This window comes from Anoplophora glabripennis, unplaced genomic scaffold (assembly GCF_000390285.2).
Source record: "Anoplophora glabripennis isolate ALB-LARVAE unplaced genomic scaffold, Agla_2.0 scaffold229, whole genome shotgun sequence".
Lineage (NCBI taxonomy): Eukaryota > Metazoa > Arthropoda > Insecta > Coleoptera > Cerambycidae > Anoplophora > Anoplophora glabripennis.
The window spans coordinates 320,830-342,562 of NW_019417127.1; the positions used below are offsets into that span (position 1 = coordinate 320,830).

General features: G+C 32.1%; 1 protein-coding gene across 3 annotated transcripts; it reads left to right on the top strand.

The window, feature by feature from the left end:
- The first annotated feature begins 1,100 nt into the window (after positions 1 to 1,100).
- LOC108908080 (polymerase delta-interacting protein 3) lies at positions 1,101 to 16,851 on the top strand. Of its 3 annotated transcripts, none has more exons than XM_018711994.2 (5): positions 1,101 to 1,281; positions 1,336 to 2,004; positions 2,086 to 2,347; positions 7,811 to 8,019; positions 15,915 to 16,434. In XM_018711994.2, exons 1-5 carry the CDS (start codon positions 1,262 to 1,264, stop codon positions 15,928 to 15,930), a joined length of 1,176 nt encoding a protein of 391 aa, XP_018567510.1. In that variant the 5' UTR covers positions 1,101 to 1,261; the 3' UTR covers positions 15,931 to 16,434. The 3 variants fall into 3 exon arrangements, with proteins under 3 accessions (XP_018567510.1, XP_018567508.1, XP_018567509.1); XM_018711992.1 differs by lacking the exon at positions 15,915 to 16,434 and adding an exon at positions 16,609 to 16,851 and having other exon boundaries at positions 1,102 to 1,281; XM_018711993.1 differs by lacking the exon at positions 15,915 to 16,434 and adding an exon at positions 16,526 to 16,706 and having other exon boundaries at positions 1,102 to 1,281.
- Positions 16,852 to 21,733: the final 4,882 nt, after the last annotated feature.

Below are 21,733 nucleotides of genomic sequence, written 5' to 3' on the forward strand. Positions count from 1 at the left end.
TACCATATGGATAACCAATCATATGTTGATTGAAATATGATAATTGGCTAGAAATTACATCATGAAATATTTTCAGTTGATTGCCTAAGATTCATAGTTGCCTATCTCTACTTCTTGAATCAACGAGCGGCAATGAACTAGATACACACTGGAATGGATGCATATTATGTTCATGAGGCCAAATTTTAAGATATGCAACCCGCTGATGCGAGAGCATTCATCTCTCTCGCACTCATTGACATTAATGGAAGTTAGGAGCTACTTACTTTTACCTTTAATACGATTTTTTATATTTTTAATGATTTTTTTTCTTTATGAAATTGATGTGAACGTAATCTACTAATACAAATTTAAATTTTAGCAACGAAAATATACAACTATAGATATTAGTAAAATTCTCATAAACAATAATGTAATTAGAGCCTAGGTATGACTTTTCTATGCCCCTGACACAAACGCAGAAACGCACTCATAACTTATAAGAAAACACGGTGGACTCCCTTCCAGTGTACATACTGTTCATAGGCCAGCAGTGACATTTACTAACAATGCAAAACGTTGACATGTATTAGTCCCCCCTGCCCGCTAACCTTTTCTGTTTCAGAGACAGCTAGGATCAAGAAACGAAGACAACGACACAAACACACACACATACACACACCCCATACCCTCCTTACCCCTCCCCTCCCGCGCTAGCCTAAGGGCCACCTTAGCAAAGCGCATCCCAGGCTGCATAGCCGCACTACCCTACCCAACCATACCACACATAAACATGACACTACCCCCGGGGTTTACACAGACGAGCCGGCGAAGCAAGAAGAGCGCCAGAAGAAAGGGCCCTAGCCGGCGGGGCCCAGCCAGGACAAAAGGAGGTCCCACAAAGCGCCTACCCCGGCCGCAATTGCGGTCGGGGTAGACGACGGATGGGGCCCACCTACGAAGGCTGTCCAGGCCTACACGAGATGAGGCAGGATAAAGAGGGATAATTCCCCTCGATCCCAAATCATTGAGGCCAATTTCTAGCCATAGAATAATGGCGCTACATGTATTAGTAGTCTGTGGATCTGTGGGTAAATAAAGTAGGATTCATCTGTATATTTTATTATTCATTTTTTGACAGTGCTTCTGTTTTTGATGTAACTTATGAAGTCTTAACGGAACAAAATCTGAAAATACTAGTGAAAGTATTTGTTTCTGGTGGTTCCTACTATTAAAATCCTTTATATTATATAATTGTATAAAATATTTAATATAATTAATCATGGCGAAGCAAAATCTGTCGTAAGTTGATATTTCACTTGAATATTTTAGGTACTGACATGCGTCCTATTTCAGGAATAAAACTAATAGATTTAGAACACAAAAGTTGCAAAATATTAAGCAAAGTAAAAATTTGAGAATGAAAAATGGTATCAAGAAAAGATTATCGACATCAAAAGTTCAGGATGCCCGACAAAAACTTTTACAGAAGAAAAGAAAGACTGTTGTAGATGCTAGAGATATATTGGCAAAAATGGCAAAAACTAGAGATGCCAGAAGTAAAATTAATAGAATACGGGATGGTAGAACAGGACTGTCCTCTTCTAGTGGAAATGTTAAGATAATAGGTTCAAATATTTTGAGGAAAACAGATCCTAATGGAAAAATAAGTTTAGTAACAAATAAAACAAAACATAAATCTGATATTAATTTGGCGATACAGAAGCAGTTAGGTTTAATTTCATCACCAAGGTCTCCAGTTAAGAAAGTACCTCCAAAACGGAATGCAAGTGTGAATACAATTAGAAATCCTGTTCAGATTCGTAAAACAATATTAAATGATATGGATTACAGTACAGCTGAGACCCTCAGAGTTTATGATCCTGCACTTTATAAATGGACTAGGCCAGAACTAAGAACTACTGCTTCGCAAATGATAAATTCTTTAGAGACTACAAGGCAGGCAATGAGAGAAGCGTTGAGAGAGGAATTAGGGAATGGTTGGCAAAACTATGTTACTCCCAAGTAAGTAATTTCCATTTTATTTATTACTGCAAATGTACTTTTTTATCAGAATATAGAAATAATCTGAAAAACATTTTATAGACCTTTACGAATGCAACCATCTGGTTATATAGATTTGGATGCCGTGGACGATGAAGAAATGCCTTTAGTCCAAACTAGATCAAGAATGACATTGCAAGGAACTTCAAGAATTTCCAATGTACATTCAAGATTAGATAGTATGCCTGCCATTTCAGAGTCTCATGGCATTTTTTCACAAGCTAAGACAAAAGTCGTAGTACCGGCTGGGCATAGGATAGTGGTATCTAACCTGCAACCAACTGTCACTCAGGATGATATAAAGGTAAGAATTAAATTTTAAATGATAAGTATGCATGGTGACAGTTGAAATTAAATATGTGTATACATAGTATAAATTATAATGAAATGTATTAAACAGGCTGAACCAGAGCCGGATTAACAGTGTCTTAGGCCCGGAGACGCAAGGGTTTGGCGGGCCCCCTATACAGGATAGAAATCGAGAGTGAGGTGCGGGGTGGGGTTTGTCACCCAAAAAATATCTGGAAAAGGACTGCTTTAAAAGTATTTTTGTAGCTTCTGACAACACAGCCACACAAAAAAAAAGTTGCGACATATATTATCCATAGTATTTTGCCTCCTGATCACGAATCCGATGTCATAATTGAGCTATCACATCACAGGAATTTCCTAACCTCAAAAAACAGGTCAAAGATAGCAAAAATTCACGAAAAAGTGCTAGGGAATATACAAAAAAATGTTTTCTATATTCAAATGTTCATTTATATGGTTAAGACCCTGCCGAACGTGAATGCGCGGGCAGAATTGATGGTTCTTTTTCTAACCTTAAAAAATGGGTCAATTAAGGTCAGATTTCACGAATTTTCCAAAAATTAACAGATTCGCGCTAAATTTGGTATATGGGGGTTTTCGGGGTCACTGATCACGAATCCGAGAACGGATTTACAAAATTCCTTTTTCAAAATTTATTCAATTACCTATGAACAGTTGGCGCCACCCAAATGTGAACGGATTTTGGTTGTTATGGAAATTTCATCTGGATTTTGTCGTAGTAAATCAAACTTTTCTTAGTGGCGTAACACAGAGAGGGTATTCTGATTCATAAATTCGACCAAGGCATTGTCTTCCGCGTCACTGGAAACCTTTCCGACACCTTGCCTGATATATATTTGTAATCTTTGTTCTTCTTGCCAGCCTTATTTAATATAAAATATACAACTCTTACTGACATTTAAATCGGCAGCCACTTCACTCAAAGACCAATTATCTTCTAATTTAGCTACAGCCCTTGCTCTTTACGCCTCAGTTAAATGCTCCTGCATATTTCACGTTACTTGTTTACATTTCATTATGTTTGCTCTAAGTGACATATATTTGACAACTATTGAATTTTACGACGACCATGATTTGAAGTTTAAATTACACGGTACAGCATTGCGGTTCACATTTGGGTGGCGCCGACTGTACTTTAAGAAGGTTAAAACATGATTGGGTACTCAGAATATAAAGTAAACAAAAATATGGTCAATTAGCCAGTAAGCCGGACAACGTCGGTAGTCGGAAAAAATTGATATATTGAGAAATAATTACCAAACGTGAAACACTATGCTTGAAATAGTTAAAAATCCAATTTGCCAACCTTTCCATGTACTCCCATATAATTTTCATTTCTGCAGTTGCCGTCCTAGAAACTTTAAAAGTGCGCCAAACTGACCATATGTTTGTTCTCTTCAATTTTTATGTGTTGAAGATAGGTGTATGGTAGTTTTAAGGTAAGTTAAATTCCAAACTAAATAATTTACGGAGTGGGATAAACATTAGACATGTTATGAATAGTTTAAATTTTCTTTATAAATCACAAAAAAGCTAGTTTTTAAATATTTTTAGGTTAAATTTAAGTGGCCGGCAAATTGATGTATCATTCTGTTGTATATCCAGTAGTCGGACAAGTGTCCGACTACCAGAAACAGAAGGCCATTATATATTTCTCTTCTTTTGGCTTAATGCTAAGCGAATCTTTTTTAACTTAGTGTAATAAGCCTAAAGTTTTAAATCGTATCCAGTGGACAGACAACAAAAACTAAACGCAAACGGGGATTAAGGGAACTAAAACTTGTCCGACTACTAACCACTGTCTAATTTCATGTGCTTCAAAAGTCGGACAATTAACATTTTGATCACAGTTTTTTGAGAGATTTTTTCATATTTTTTTATTATTCATTTCCTTTCAGATATGAAACCTAAAATGAAAGGAAAATTTCATCAATGCGATGAAGATTCATTAAAAAAAGCGGTAGAAGCTGTTCGAAATGGGGGGGAATTGCGCGAGAAATATGCAGGCAGTATGGGATTCCAAAGAACAGTACAGGGCTGTATTAAAGGAAAAGTAAGCGATGTTTGCAAACATATGGGACCAGATCCCGTTCTAACAAGGGAAAATGAAAAAAATTAGTGACTTGGATTGAAAACTTAGCCAAGTGCGGATTTCCGCTAAAGAAACATGTAGTACTAAATACTGTACAGAAAATTGTGCAAACAGAGAAATTGAAAACTCCGTTTACCAATGGGAGATCTGGTTTGAGTTGGTTCTATGGTTTTAAGAAGAGGCATTCACATTTAGCTTTAAAAAATGCAGAGTCCCTTGAGAAGTACAAAGCTCAAATAACAGAAGAATATATTAGGTCTTGGTTTAAGGATTTAAAGCAGTTTTTAATTAATTCGAACACTGCTGATATCTTAGAGGACCCATCTCGTATTTTAAATGGGGATGAAAGTGGCTTCTGCTTGTGTCCAAAGACCGGTAAAGTATCGGGTGTGAGAGGACGTGATCTCAACATCGTTAAACAAGGTAGCAGTAAAGATAATTTAACTGTGTTAATTACTTTCACAGCCGATGGCAAACTTTGTCCCCCATTTGTCATTTTTCCGTATGTGAAACCACCAAAAAATCTAGTAGACTGTATGCCCCCAGACTGAGTTCTCAGTAAATCAGAGTCAGGGTGGATGAGGTCAGAGGTATTTTACTTGCTTAGAGTTTGCTTGGAGAAAGTATTACAAAGACAAATTAAAGGAAAAAGAAGATAAAGAAAATGCAAAAAAGAAGAGAAAAGTACAGAATATGAAGAAAAAACAAATTAAAAAAACTAAACCAAGAATCTTGACTAGCAAAAATTGGGACAATATAGATAACGAACAAGCAGGGGGATCATCCATTAATGATGGTGAAATTGGAACAGAGATTGGCCATCAAGAAAACAAATCTAAGCAAGTGCCAACTTTTAAAACAAAATTGTGGAGAGTGCGAGGAAGAGCTCGAAAGTGATGCGGAAATCGAAACAGAAAAAAATGTAGGATGCAATTTATGTCCTCGTTGGTTTCATCTAGGATACACAAAATTATCAGGACTCCTATGTTAAGGTCTCCAACTTAGATTTCATCTATAAATTCTGCTCTGATGACTGATTAGTCGCTCAATATATTTTTCATTCGGCTTCCTAATTATTACTAAATATATTGTAGGCAGTTAAGGCAGTTTCTAAAATATATTATTTGTTTGTTTAAACTTTTGATTGTTGAGAATTTATTTTATAATCTTTTTAACAATCAACTCTTTTACAGTTACTGCTATGTTTGAGAATCTGTCATAGTTCCTAAATACATAAATATTTTTTCTGTGTATTATTAATAAAAACAATTGACCCTGTAAAATGTGTTTTACTGATCAATTATTATAGATTATAAAGCAACAAATGTTATATACATACTTACTTGAATTCATATAAAAACGCAAACTAAAACATTCCCAAAGATTTTATAAGATACAATGCAACAAATTTGAATTAAAATTTTATGAAATACATAATACGGAACTGTGCAGAATCAACAAATTAGAAAGTGTCCGGCTACTGGCAATTACGTGTCCGGGAACTGACAACTATTGTCCGACTTCTGGGCAACATAGCACCTTTTATTTTAAAAAAACGTTCAAAATTGGCAGAAGGTTTAAGAAAATAACAGTTGCATTTAACGCGAAGCTAAACAATAAGATTATCTATTGAAAAAGATTTTCATTTCATTACTCAAATACATGAAATTAAATTACCACATTTTTGTCGTAACTGTCCGCCTACTGGCTAAGTGACCATATTACAAAGTCAATTTCGCAATTCTGACCCCGGATCCGTGATCAGCGACCCCGAAAAGCGCCGTATACCAAACTTGGCACGAATGTTATTTTTTGAAAATTTGTTCGGCCGTCTTTGATCCGCCATCTTGAAATTTGCAAAATTGACCTCGGATCCGTGATCAGCGATTCCGAAAACTCCCGTATACCAAATTTAACGCAAACGGGTTATTTTTTGAAAATTTGGTCAACCATCAGGATCCGCCATCTTGAATTTTGCAAAATTGACCTCGGATTCGTGATCAGCGACTCCAAAACCCCCCGTATAGCAAATTTGGCGCGAATCTGTTATTTTTTGAAAATTCGTGATATCTGACCTTATATGACCTGTTTTTTTTTGACCGCGGATTCACATTCGGCGGGGTTTTAACCATATAAATGAACATTTGAACATAGAAAAAAACTTTTTTTGTATTTTTCCTAGTACTTTTTCTTGAAATTTTGCTATTTTTGACCTGTTTTTTCAGGTTAGGAGGGTTTTCTGTGGCTATGCAATCAAATTAACGAAATATACAGGTAGTTTCGTCATGAGACAATATGAGCCACAAATGCGTAGGTACGTTATGTAACTACGGTTTTGTTATTGTTCTGTTTTTTTTTTTCGCTTAGGAAAATCAGTCACAAATGTTAATGTTAAGGAAAAATACATAATAACAATTTTTTTTATTTTTATTATTAAACTACGAAACAAGAAAAACAACAAAAACAAAATAATGAAAACAAAAATATAAACTCTTAAATATACACAAAATATAGTTAGTAGGGCCTGGATTAATCAAAAATTGGCGAGGATGAGGAGTGGCATGCCAGTCACATAAAATAAGGAATCAAAGTGTAGGATACTGAAAAACTTGTTTCTATAGATATTAGTTAAAAAGAGTAAAATTTTTCGACAGAACAGTGGTCGGGTGCGAGCGGGCCCTTGAGGCTACCGGGCCCTGAAGCGCGCGCCTCATGCGTTTCACGGTTAATCCGGCACTGGGCTGAACTTTAAATCTGTACATATATTTTATTTCCAATTGGGAATTTCAATATATTGACCCCACCAACAATTGTTTTTCATCAATTTCCTTTGCTCATATTGAATTATTATGTCACACACTTTTTTGGAAGTTACTAAGCCATACACAGTTTTGTACAATATTGTTGCAAAAACCTCACAAAAAATACTGACGGACAAGAATAATTATAACTAGACATTTTTTATTATCAGTACCTATTTGCTTTTTAAGGCAAAAAGTCGCAAAAAGTGCTATGTCCAAACCTGTCCAAACATTTAGTTGACATCTTTGGCAAAATATTATTGCGAAGGGTGAAGATTACCTTTGGGAGAGGGTTCTCAAAATGTACATGTGAAGGCATGGATTTTAAATTAATATATCAGTGAATTTTGAAAAATGACTTTCTCTGGATTCATTTATTTCTCAAATGCTTGACCTTTAAGGTTCACTCTGTATATACAATTGTTTTGGCTTCTACTTAAATATTTTAGGAATTTCATTTTACTGATTTTTTGCATTTTCTAAAATTCGCTTTTGATATAAGAAAAGCTTTCTCAAAGGATGTTTTTTCCTCTACTTTTAGGAGTTGTTTGAGGATATAGGACAGCTTCTTGCAGCAAAGTTAGTCCGTCCCGGTGTTGCTGAAGTTATCTATAAGAACTTGAAGGATGCTCAAAAGGCAGTTGATACCTATCACAATCGTCAACTGGATGGACAACCTATGAAATGTCTTTTAGTTAACAAGAGACCCCTTAATCAGCCAACTGCTATGCCACTTACTACTTCCGAGGGGTGAGTCATTATTTAACTTTTTTTATCCTTTTAAATTTAAACTTACTGGAATGTGTATTGGCCTTTATGCCTTCTAACAACCATATTTGGGGAATATCTCTCTCACTCAGTACACTCAAATTAGAGAAGTTTTTCTTACTTTGATAATATATACTAATTATCTATTTATTTCACATTATGGGGTGATTGTGATTCATGCCGTTAAATTTTAAATGCATATTAATGTGTTGATCTTTATTAGGTTTGTTAAATATTAATTATAAATTTATATTCTGTTTCTCTAAATTTATAGAGACTGTTAAGGAGGTTTATCTGGATAAATATTTGGATACCTGAGAGACAAGATACAGAGTCTTATCAGAATGCAGATTTTTGTTGGTCGAATGCGCAACAATTGACGAAACCGATATCTCAGGGACCGTATGACAACTCGTAGAAATCAATTAGGTCCTTGTAAGATACATAATTTATAATAATTCTCCTTCAAACTGTTGTCATTGACTAACTTAACCTCCATATGTGTGATAGCGGCAACGCTGCAGTTCTTGACCTAGCATATTATTTGAAATTCGCAGGTGTGACATATGATGTATATTTCAAGCTTAGGCAAGCGAACGCCGAGCCGAGCGTGCCAGCCAAGTGCAACGTGGCCAAATCAAAAGGCTTACTAGTTTAGTCACTAGCAAATCTACAGAAACTCTCGTTAGACTTTAGACGTACCCCCAATACCTTATAAACCTCCTTAATGACGCAATAATGTTAGCAGTATGTTAAAAATTTTATGGAATATTTCAAACATGTTTTAGTTGCACATTGTTGGTAAATCAGAAAAACATTACTCTGTTCTGGGGGGTATAAATCTCTTTTTTAACTTCAAATTAATAGGTATATGGCAAAGAATTCATGTTCTATAGCGATCACATGTATATTCAATTTTCTGTAAAACAGGTTTATAAAAATATTGTATCAATGTCTAACTTAAACTGAAATAGTGCGACTCAAACAACACTCAGTCATTGGGATTATTAATTTTTCTTTTCTTGCATTACATATGTATTTCAATCTGACATATTATCTGTAATCATGCACCAAAATAAAATAGGACCTTTTTTTTCTGAATAAAATATATGCCATATTTGTAACCAAGATTACTTTTTTGTGTGTATAAGATAAGGTTCGTTCTTTCCTTCATGTGTCAATTCAGGTCTGCTTTAAAAATTTAGAAGCTGTGAAACAGTAGCTTAAAATTGAATGCCTTTTTAACCCTTTGCCTTACCAATTATTTTTCCGAAACCGCTCAAAAATTTCCCAATTTTGTCCCAGTTTTCTCTAGTCATTGCACTGTTTCGAACACAATCCACAAACCTTTGTAGGATTACCTTTCTTCCGAGTTATCTCGGGTTAGTAATCTGAGATCTGAGGACCAATTCCAAGGCAACTTGGGATATTAAGGGAAAGGTTTAAGAAAAATAATAGATGTCAGTTAAATGTTTACTAGGATTGCTTGAAAGGCAACTCAAAACTTTGTTATCATTGTCTCCAAACCATCTTTTTGTAAGTTAGGTTGTACTATAGAGAATGCATCCTCCTGGAAAATGAAATTTCTGTCACTAAATTGTTCTGTGGCTGTGGGGAGTAAGTTACTCTCCAAGATATTCCGATATATACCTATTCCTACCCCCCTTTGTCGACATGCGTCCTCAGATCATGACTCCTTGTGGGAGTTTCATTGTATGTTTTAAGCACGCTTTGCCTTTCGTATCATGCACATATTAAAATCCTCAGCAAACATGTCAAACTTAAACTTATAATTGAAAATTACTTGAGCCCAGTCTTCATTTGTCCAAGTAGTTCTAAATTTATCTAAAGTTAGGGGCTGTTTTTTTCAGGAGTTCTGCCAGCAATGGTTTTTCTTGATTTAATTCATTTATTTTCATCTAAGGTGGCCACCCTTAAAGTATTGTCCATTCATTTCCGGACACGCTATACATAATTGAAGCTAGTTGTTAGTCAGTACATTACGTTCTTCAATAGTATTTTATTATAACATAATATATGACATACAGGGAGTTACCAAATTCGCGGACACGGACTGTGGGATCATGTTAAGCTAGATAAGGTGATAAAAAAATGTCGGTATGATTTTTCAATCAAACCAGTATTTTAAATGGACAGCGTCTGCCAAGCCAACGTCCAAGAAAAGTATTATTTAGGTAATCACGTACAATTAATACAAAATGGGGACCTGCGCCATCGTGCATAAAAATCATATTTTGACGCACATTTAGGGGTATGTCATCCATAAATTCCGAGAATAGTTGCTGCAGAAAATCCAAATAATTTTGTGTGTTCGTGTTTGGCATAATATGAATGAATTAAAAAGTAGTTAGAATCCATTACAATCCCCACCATATGTTTAAACCAAAACGACATTGGCAATTTCTGGCTCTTGTTAAATGTGGATTTTCATTACCCCAAAAGTGATTGTTACACCCTGTATATCGTTAGAGACCTAACCTCAAAAAAGTTGTCATAAAATGTCACTGAGTGAGGTCGTAGCTAGTGACATCTAGCAGATCGTCAAAAACTAATAATGTTGTCCTCTTCAAACATTTACCTGTATCAAATTTCAATGATTGGATTTTATTAAAAAATATTCTATTTGACATCCTGAATATGAAGACTCTCCATCCATAGCAAAAATTATCATATTTTTTTTGTTTCTCTTGGTGAACTCTTGGCCCACTGATTTTTTATGTGTGCATTTTTCAAAAATTTATGTTCAGGATTTAATAAAACAAAATATCGTAGGATATTATTAGTCCAGTCACTGAAGCATTTTGGCTACCAATTTTTTCGGATGGAATGGATTGATGTGAAATTTGAACTGTAGCTAGAGAATAGCCTAAGAAACAAAAGTTAGTGCCGATGTCTGCTTTTACCCTAGGGGTGGATGCCACCCCTTCTGGACGGTGGTAATTTTTTGTTACAAATAATCTCACGATTTGATAGAGGGACGAATTCTAAGCAAAAAATGTTCTATAAGATTTTTTTTTACAGTCAATACTTTTTGAGTTATTTGCGCCTAAACATGTTGGCCTAAACATGTTTTTAGCCCAAAAAATGCGTGTTTTTGAGCCATTTTTCGCGAATATCTCAAAAACTACAAGTTTTATCAAAAAAATTATCATAAGCAAAAATGAAGGTAATTAAATTGCAAAGAGATTGCTTTTTTAAATTTACCCGAGTTATGACTCCCAGAAGTTGAAGTCAATTTCGAAGATAGCTATAATCGAAACGTTCAACATCCCGTAGCGGAAAAATTAAAGGTTTTTTGATCAGTTTTCGAAATCAGTATTGAAATTAATGACTTGACGGAAAAAAAATTAAACGTATTCCTTCTGCAATTTACTTTATTTTTGTATTAACAATATAGATTCTGGGAATTTGAACGTTAAGATTTTAGAAGCCTAAATTTAAAAACAATTTTCATTTACTTTTAAATAAATTTTTTAAATTTTAAAAAAATCGCCTTTTTTCAAAATATATCAAAAACTAACAGTTATAAAAAAAAATTATAGAATAAGAAATTGTAGGTTTTTTCTTACTGAACGATTTGCTTTTTTTTTTAATTTTTATAGGACAAAATTTGACTGAGTTATGACGGTTAGAAGCTCAAAACTATGCTCCAAGACTGCCGTTCCTGAGCCCTTTTAGCTTACAAATCTAAAAAACGAAGGGCTCAAAAAAACTGCAAATCACAGAACTTAAAGTGCTTTAAATTCCCTACAAATTGGTTTCTTGAGTAAATTTCAAGTTTAAAGTTGTTAAAAAAATTAATGAAATTTTTTTGGTAAAATTTTCGGAGCGGGTAAATTACCATCATCTTTGTGTATTTTGGAGCACTTGTGAACTGATTTGATATAATATAATATAAATATAATAATNCCACCATATGTTTAAACCAAAACGACATTGGCAATTTCTGGCTCTTGTTAAATGTGGATTTTCATTACCCCAAAAGTGATTGTTACACCCTGTATATCGTTAGAGACCTAACCTCAAAAAAGTTGTCATAAAATGTCACTGAGTGAGGTCGTAGCTAGTGACATCTAGCAGATCGTCAAAAACTAATAATGTTGTCCTCTTCAAACATTTACCTGTATCAAATTTCAATATCCTGAATATGATAGGCTCTCCATCCATAGCAAAATTATCATATTTTTTTTGTTTCTCTTGGTGAACTCTTGGCCCACTATGATTTTTTATGTGCGCATTTTTCAAAAAATTATGTTAAGGATTTAATAAAACAAAATATCGTAGGATATTATTAGTCCAGTCACTGAAGCATTTTGGCTACCAATTTTTTTGGATGGAATGGTTCAATGTAAAATTTGAACTGTAGCTAGGGAATAGCCCAAGAAACAAAAGTTATATAGTGCCGATGTGTGCTTTTACCCTAGGGGTAACCCTTCTGGATGGTGGGAATTTTTTTATTACAAATAACCTCACGATTTGATAGAGGGACAAATTCTAAGCAAAAAATGTTCTATAAGAATTTTTTGTACAGTCAATACTTTTTGAGTTATTTGCGCCTAAACATGTTCGTTTTTAGCCCAAAAAATGCATGTTTTTGAGCCATTTTTCGCGAATATCTCAAAAACTACAAGTTTTATCAAAAAAATAATCGTGAATGAAGATATTGCTTTTTTAAATTTACCCGAGCTATGACTCCCAGAAGTTGAAGTCAATTTCGAAGATAGCTATAATCGAAACGATCAACGTCCTGTAGCGGAAAAATTAAAGGTTTTTCGATCAGTTTTCGAAATCAGTATTGAAATTAATGACTTGCCTGAAAAAAAAATTAAACGTATTCCTTCTGCAATTTACTTTATTTATGTATTAACAGTAGATTCTGGGAATTTGAACGATTTTAGAAGCCTAAATTTAAAAACATTTTTCATTTACTTTTAAATAAAATTTTTAAATTTGTTTAAAAATCGCCTTTTTTCAAAATATTTCAAAAACTAACAAAGTTTTGAAAAAAATGATAGAATAAGAAATTGTAGGTTTTTTCTTACTGAACAATTTGCTTTTTTTTAATTTTTGTAGGACACAATTTGACTGAGTTATGACCGTTAGAAGTTCAAAACTACGCTTCAAGACTGCCTGTCCTGAGCCCTTTTAGCTTACAAATCTAAAAAACGAAGGGCTCAAAAAAACTGCAAATCCCAGAACTTAAAGTGCTTTAAATTCCCTACAAATTGTTTTTTTGAGTAAATTTATAACTTTAAAATTTCAAAAGTTATGGTAAAAAAATTAATCAACTTTTTTCGGTAAAATTTTCGGAGCGGGTAAATTACCATAATTTTTGTGTATTTTGCAGTACTTGTGAACTGATTTGAGTAAGTATTTTAATAATATACATACATACACGTATCCGAGTTCACATGTACATTCTTGTGTACATTCGTAAATTGGCCGAGGCACACATGTAAAAAATAACAGACCATTTTAAAAACATTTTGTATAATACATCTATTTATAATGTANGAATATTTTTTCATGAAATTTGGTACAGATCCATTTCAGGGGACGCCGAATCCAGTGGCGTACGCAGATTTTTTCTAAAAAAGTCGCTAATATGGATTCTGGATTTTGCAGCCTCTGAATGTGATCTAGTAGGCCTTAGTATAAAAAAGAACTGGACGCCGCTTGGCCCCAAAATACACCTTTGCTCCCTCTACATTTAAAAAAAAAATTGTCAAAATCGCTTCATAAATAAAAATGTTATGAAGGTGGCCCGCTTTCAAATGGGTCACTCTGTATGTATTTAAAACTAATATATTTTTTATATTAATTTTCTTTTTTTTTTGTTACTACAAATCTTATAAATAGTGAAATCTTGCAATATACATATGACGATTACATTTTGGACTTCACAAAATTGATGAATAAACTGGTATTCTTGCATATTATACATTACTATTTTTTTGGTGTTAAAAGATGAGGTCCATCAATAATTTTACCATAAGATTCATAACATACATTCGTAAATACTTAATGGAAATTTATGGGTTCAGATTTTAAAGAAGCCTGAAACTCAAGTTAATGTATTATTTTGTTCAGCAGAAAACTATTTTCAATGTATAATTTTATGTGTATAAGTTCTATATTATTATTTTTTTTTAATTTTTTCAATTCAAATAAGATTCTCTCTTTCAGATTAGAAAAACCGTAAATATTCAAAGCTAATGGTGGGAAATATTCATAACTTTTAGGCCCAGTTTTTAATTGTTGGTTACCGCCATATGAGTAACTAAATAATGGTTATCGCTAACTAGCAGCTAACCCCAACTTTATTTTCTTCTATTGAAATTAAGAAATAACAATTTCCTCCAAAATTAAAGGTTAACATTATCAAAAATGTAATTGTAAATTAGCTTTTAATTGTATATTACTATCACAAAATCTTCATTTGAAAAGTGTTCGTCAAGTATGTGTGATTGAAAAACCGGGCCTTATTAAAGTTATGTGATATATAGGATTATATTAGTTATGGTAATTTAAAATTTCTATTTTATTTTAGTTCTGCATTTTTCGTTGTAAGTTTTGTATATTTATGGTTTTTCTAATCATGGATAAATACGTAAATATTTCTTAAAATTAATTTTACCACAGAAATATATTGTCTTCTATGTATAATAAAATAAATTCTCCAACAAAACTTCAACTACTACAGTTTCCATTATATTTTAAGTGTTATGTGATTCTAAGTAGTTTTGAGTAGTTAGTTTTAGTGTATAAATTTAAAGACAAGTTTCGTTAATTTTCATAGAGTCTACGAACATTTTCACAATATCTACCCAGGCAGCTTTAATGCGTTGCGGTTTCAGGATCAGAATTACAACACGAGAACGTGAAAAACATAACAGTGTCTGAACATAAATATTATAGTACCCATGTGTAGTTCCACAACACTAACTGCCCCCAACAAACTAATGTACCAAAGGATGAGAAAATGAGGAAGAAATCAGCAAATATATTTTATAGAACAACTATTTTTGACAAATTATCAGATTGCTCTTGGACAAATCCAACTTCTGTAGCCATAGAATGTACAGTTTTTAAAATAATTAACAATATTGTGTTAAGTAAAAGTAAATAATATAAAATCTATCCGGCACACGTAGTTTACATAAACACAAATGAGTAAGAGTGAGACAGACTACAGAACACGACTCTACCTACACGACTCGTTAAATTTGGACCGATACTGGATCGTGACGTAAGAGTCAGCCGTCTTTGTTTAAAACTGCATTTTAGTGCATAGAGAATTATTTTGAATTTATATATTTTTTTATAAAAAAACTATTAATTAAAAATTTAAAATTTATGTGGCAATTGACTTTTTACGATGAAAGGAATTTAATAAGAAAAGAAAAAAAAATGTGAAACTTCCTCATAACTCATATAATTTTTAGGAAATTTTTCTATAAGGGGTAGGGTTTTTTATGAGGGGTAGGTCTTCCATAAGGGTTTTTTGGGTGGCTCAAAAGTTGCAATATATCATAGATCATCTGAAAACCAATAAAAAGTTTATAATTCAACATATGCATATCATTAAAACATCTCAAGTTTTCAATAATATTTATTTGTTTATTTTATTATAAGGGATGGTTTTTAAGGGTTGTAACTTTGTAATGAGTCGTAAGCTTTCTAATCAATAATAAAAGAAATGCAATACATTGTGAATGCACCAAATTACATATGAAAACCTTAAACTGTAACCAATTTTATATGCATATGCTTTTTGTTAGTATTAGTATTATTAAATAAATTTCGTTGTCTAATCACAAATCACTAACTACTAAATTCCATTTTTTTATTTTCAGACTATTTTCTATTTAGAAGAGGTTGTAGAATAGAAAATCCAGGTGTTCAAAATTGCTCTTAAAATTTGTTAGGACCAAATTAGAGCGCTTTCATTTAGATTTTAGAGGCAAATCAAAAGTAAATTTCTTTAAAAAAAATGTCCTGATATGTCAGTCCAAGATCACGCTGAAAGGGCCCTCAGAGTGCTCTTATGCATTCAATCTCACTCGGCATAGGATACAACATGCAATGGGGTTAAAGAACTGTCACTGTCTAATAAAAACTTATTCAAATAAAAATTGTTTTTGTTTTGAGAGTACTGAAGACTAATTTTCAGGTCACGAAAAATTGCCACCAGGGCGCGTTCGAGTAAGTTTAAATATAGACGATTTTTTCCAAAATATTGACAGTTAATCATATTATTGCATAGATAAATAGACGATAAGACACCACTATTATTATTTTAAATGTTGAATTGAAGGCAAACATTCTTTAGCGTAGTTAAAAAAATTAAGGTAAAGGGCCATATTATTCAGAAATGACAAATTCTGATGTGAATATCAAACCCATACCGAATCGTGAAATGAGTACAGATTTCTACATTGTAGAATGAAATAGTATTTTGTTTTAGGCATGTGCGAAAAAGTATTGGGAGACGCTGAACCAAGAAAACATGTAAGCGTCTTTTTGTAAATGAACATATCTTTTTTTCAGAGCTTTGACGTCTAGAAAGGCTTCGGCTGCTTCACCTTCTTCTCCTAGTAATAAATTAGTTCCCGATATTAGTACAATTCACAAAGTTCTATTCCAACGGAAATAATTGTCTTGTGAGTTTCTTTTGTTCTATATGTAAGGAACATTAATATTAGATACTGTGTTTTCTCCTTTTTTTGTATTTAATATCTTTTTTGTGTAATAATTTACTTGTCTAATAAAGTACGTTTATTTTAAATATTATTAATTGTAAGATAATGTGGCTTTCTACCTATTTCCTTTCCTTTTAACACATAAAAATTATATTATAATAAATCGGGTGAACTAATCTTAAATTGACACAGTGTGTATACTAAATCCACAACCCTCACTTTATTAAACTAAAAATGGTTTTCCAAACAGTGCATGTTCATATTTTTTGTGGTATTTTTTAAGAAATTCAATATTGTCCCAAATTTCAATGGTTTGATTTTCATTTTCTTCAGCTATTTTTTATAAATAGTGAAATATCTTGATAATTAGTAAGAAGAATTATTAAAAATTACTTAAAAAGTTTAAAGAGGAAAAAAGTGTATAAAGTCAAACTATTAAATAAATATTTAAAAATCGAAGAAATACAGCGTGTAACTTGGGTACAGGCTTGGGTACGTGGCTTACAGGGTAAGTGCGGGTCAGTGTGTTAGGGGTAATAGTATGTGTTTCTCAGAATACGAATCTGAAATTCTTTTTTTTTTAATCAAATAAATAGTCGTTATTTAAAATGCACTTTTATAATTGTGTACGCCGCCACTGTAATGTTCATGTATTACAAATTCATGAATTATATGCAACCCACAGTCCATGTGATGGGAGATAGTGCGACTCAATGGTGATGAAGCGAAGGGTGTCCTTTGTTGTTCCACATTTGGAGACAGTACATATAACTGAATTTGAATGTTTTTCATTGCTGGAGACCATCAACAGACCATTTATTTTTGTGTATTTCATTTATCATTGTTGATTACTGCTCGAGCTTTTTGCTAGGTTACTTGTTAAGTGCTGTTTGTGTGGCCAATACCCATTCAACAACAGTAACTCGTGGCAACTGGCGAATAGTGAGGAATTGTACGTGTGCTGCGACTAAAGCGTGCCGTTATTTGAGGTTACACTAGCTTGTCCAGTGGCAGGGTAAGAAAATGATTAGAAAATGGTTAAAAAAAATAAAAATTTTACNAACTATATATTTAATTTTGGATTTTAGATGATATTGTTTAAAACTGTAAAATAATAATTAAAGATAATCTGAAAGAAACAGCACGTCTTTGCGATTTGGATATATCTAGTAACGTTTAAGGTTTGTTAAATCGTGGCAATATTTTAAAATTCCCTTTGTACAAACGCTGTTGCTAGAATATAGTTTTATTTATCATAAATGGTTTTATTTCTCACCTCTTGACAACCATGTCAAGATTATGTACTACCACATACCAGTTCATAATTTCCAGAATTTAAAGGCTGGGATAAATATTAACAATTTTCACTTCTATAGAAAAAATTATGGTAGTTGTTTACTCGATTAATCGCAACTGACGGCTGTAGTAGAAAATTGAAATTCTTTTTCTCATGAAGTACCTGCCAATTAGCTTTAAACAGTAAGTATACCTTTTATACTAAAAAATCATGAAAAGTCATTATTTCTGGTTTATACAGTAGTGTAATATTTAATTTTTATAAAAGGACCCTAAAAATAAATTTTGCGCGCCACCTTCCACAGACTACTATGATGTAGATCTGCGTTACTACTGTCCATGTCAAATCAAAAAGACACACGGAAACAAGACATTTTTCGGCAAAATTTTGTTTAAGTATTAATTTTCATTGCAGAATTTGATGACGTTTGTCCGATTTGTAATCGAAAGTCTTATATAGGTATAAAAAATATTTGAATCATTACGAAATCAAAAATTTTGTTTACGTAAACTTAAATTGGAAATGACTAATAATATTTACACTAGTTACAATCTCCGGGTAGTGTTCCTGTACATATTTAGCAAGAAATAAAATAACAAAAACAAAATCTTATGGAGCATTCCAAAACGCCTAATTTATTTTGAATGACCTATTATTTTCAATGTTATATTCGAAATATGCTAAATTTGCTATGTGAACTTTATTTTGTTATGGTGCCTTGCGAAGAATTCAAATTTATCTCGGGGAATTAGAATTATAACGAATTCTACAAATATTTGCATAAATATGAATATATTTCTCAAAACCTGACTGATATATTATCTTAAGAAAGGATTATGTCGTTACGTTATTTTCTTCAAATTATAATCTTAAGAATGTGTACGTCACTAAATAATAAAAACAACATAATTTCGGTCCATGGATACATGGGCGAAACGTACGTAAGGGAAGCTTGTAAGGCTTATCTGCTGATTTAATTCCATGAACCAAATTTTATGAAAATAAAGTTTATAAATAAAATAATACATAGTTTTCAGAAGTATAATAAAATATTCGTTGTTGCTCTTTTGGGGGCCATAGAAAGGCAACAATTTGAATTGACAGCTGAGGTTTTACCACAGCATTCGAATCTGAAATTAAAGCTAAGATTGTTTTTATACCATTCCCACCCAGGTTTAAAAAACAATTAATTAAAAGGAAATGCAGTGTTTTATTAATAATTATAATTAGTCAGGTATGTGACATATGTTAGTAAACTAATTTAACTTTTCTTACAAATAAAATGCTAATATTTTCAGTATTGCTCTACATTTAGCTCAAAAATATTAAGATAATATAACCTGATGTGACGGTACCAAATTATGTCCTAATAAGAATTAGCTCACCAGTAAATGTAGAATTTTATTAAAATTAACTAATCAACAAATTACACCGATAGGAATTCATAATTGTAAGTATCAATTTTTCAAACGTTTTAGAAAGTATGTCTTCTTAACACGACACAAAGAACAACTTTCATAATGAAACAATTTCGAATGGAATCTGCGAAATAAAAAATTATAATAGGATTCCCTACCCTGAGATCTCGAAAAGGGTGGCACAACTGATAAATACAAACCGGCGCCTTTTTTCATTTTTTACAAAATTAAATTTTCTTTGCAATTGTGCCTATTTAAATATTGATTTCCATTTTCCATTCCATTCCATTTCTCATATTTCATAATGAAACTATAAAAAAATAGAAATTTTGGGAAAACTAAAAAAGCAACGGTTTATATTATATTATCAGTTGCTTTCGAAAAAAATTTTTTGTAAATACAGTGCTATTTTTTTAAAACCTGATATACGCTAACTTTTTTATTTGAAGCGATAGACTAGTACTGCCAAATGCAAAGTTGTAGGAAATAACTTGATTAAGAAAAATTTACTAATAATTCTTTCCGGTGTTGCCAGATTTCTGCAGTAGCTACTAAAACAATATTTTTTTAAATGGCAACACCATATTTTTTTTAACATAATTTGAAATTCTAAATAAAAAATTTTATGTCACATTTCTTTATTGGAGTAGCCATTTTAGAATGATCAACAAAAACGACGAAATCTGCAGTTGCCAGGAACTAAAAGAAACTAACAGCAATAGTAGGCCCTGGATATTAAACAAAAATTGTGTTGTTTGAAAGGAGCCATCATTATTGTGCTGTTATTGTGGTATTTGACAGCGGTTGTATTTGAATTTGTATAAAAATAACGGTTTAATTAAGTTGTTAAGATGATTTTCAGTCTTTTGCAGATCCTTGAGCACACACTCAGTTGTTTTTAGTTTTACTGAGTTATTTCTTAAAAACTCCGGATTTGGAAGAGGCTTAAAAATTAATTTCTCTTGTGGATTGATTGTGGAACTGATACATCTTAGCAACTGAATTAAAACGTTATTTTTTATACACATTCAAATGCAACAGCTGTCAAATAACACAATGACAGTACAATAATGATGACTTCTTTAAAACAGCACAATTTTTGTTTAATTTCCAAGACCTACTATTGCCATGTTAACTTCTTTTAGTTCCTGCCGACTACAGATTATTTTCGTTGTTTTTGCTGATTGTTCTAAAATGGCTACTCCAATAAAGAAATGTGACATAATATTTTCTTTTTACAATTTGAAGGTTTGCCAAATTATGTTAAAGAAATACGGTGCCATTTAAAAAAATATCGTTTTAGTAGCTAATGCAGAAATCTGGCAACACCAGAAAGAATTATTTGTAAATTTTTTTTAATCAAGTTATTTCCTACAACTTTGCATTTGGAAGTACTAGTCTATCATTTAATTAAAAAAGTTGGCCTATGCCAGGTTTAAAAAAAATAGCACTGTATTTTACACAGATCACACATATTTTTGCAAAATATTTTTCGTGTATCGTTTTTTAAATTGTTCACTTATAGCCTAGTTCACTTTAGCATAGTTGTATATACATGGTGAATAATTAATAATTGTACATATGCTAACTGGATAATCCTGGGCTGAAAATATGAAATGACAACATAACGTTTAGATAAAATATGGCTCCTTACGGAGTTACAGTGTTTTATTTAAAAAATTTTAATGATTTTTGCTAGTGATGTAAAATAGCATGCTATTTAGTTTTGGGTGATGTATATCAAAATATATATCATTATATATATCAGATGAATTTTGTTAAAAAAAAACTATATTCAAATTAGTTTTTTTATATTGCTAATGCCTTGCTGATTAATTTGACACCAAATACATGTCATATATATGAACTTTAAGAAAAGTTATCAAGTGATCTTTATTTTTTTTCATATTTAGATTGGAATTTTATATTTTTTTTATCATACTGACTTCTAATTTTTGTTGCGTGCTACTGACTGTTTATAAGCAAGTACGCTGTTTATTAGCAATTTAGTTTTATCAACCCAGAAATAAAAAATGGGAAATTTCTAGAACAAGAAAATTTAGTCTTTGTATATCACAATACGTACTTAAAAAAAATTAAAGATAAAAATTGAAATAAAAATTATCAAAAACTTATGATAATAAAGAAACTGCTTTAAAGTAGTACTTAAAAATCTGAAAATTTAGGGGTGTACTATAAATGGGGAGACCTAAGAGCGCACGTAATTTCAACTCACCCCTTCCACCCTAGGGGGTGGG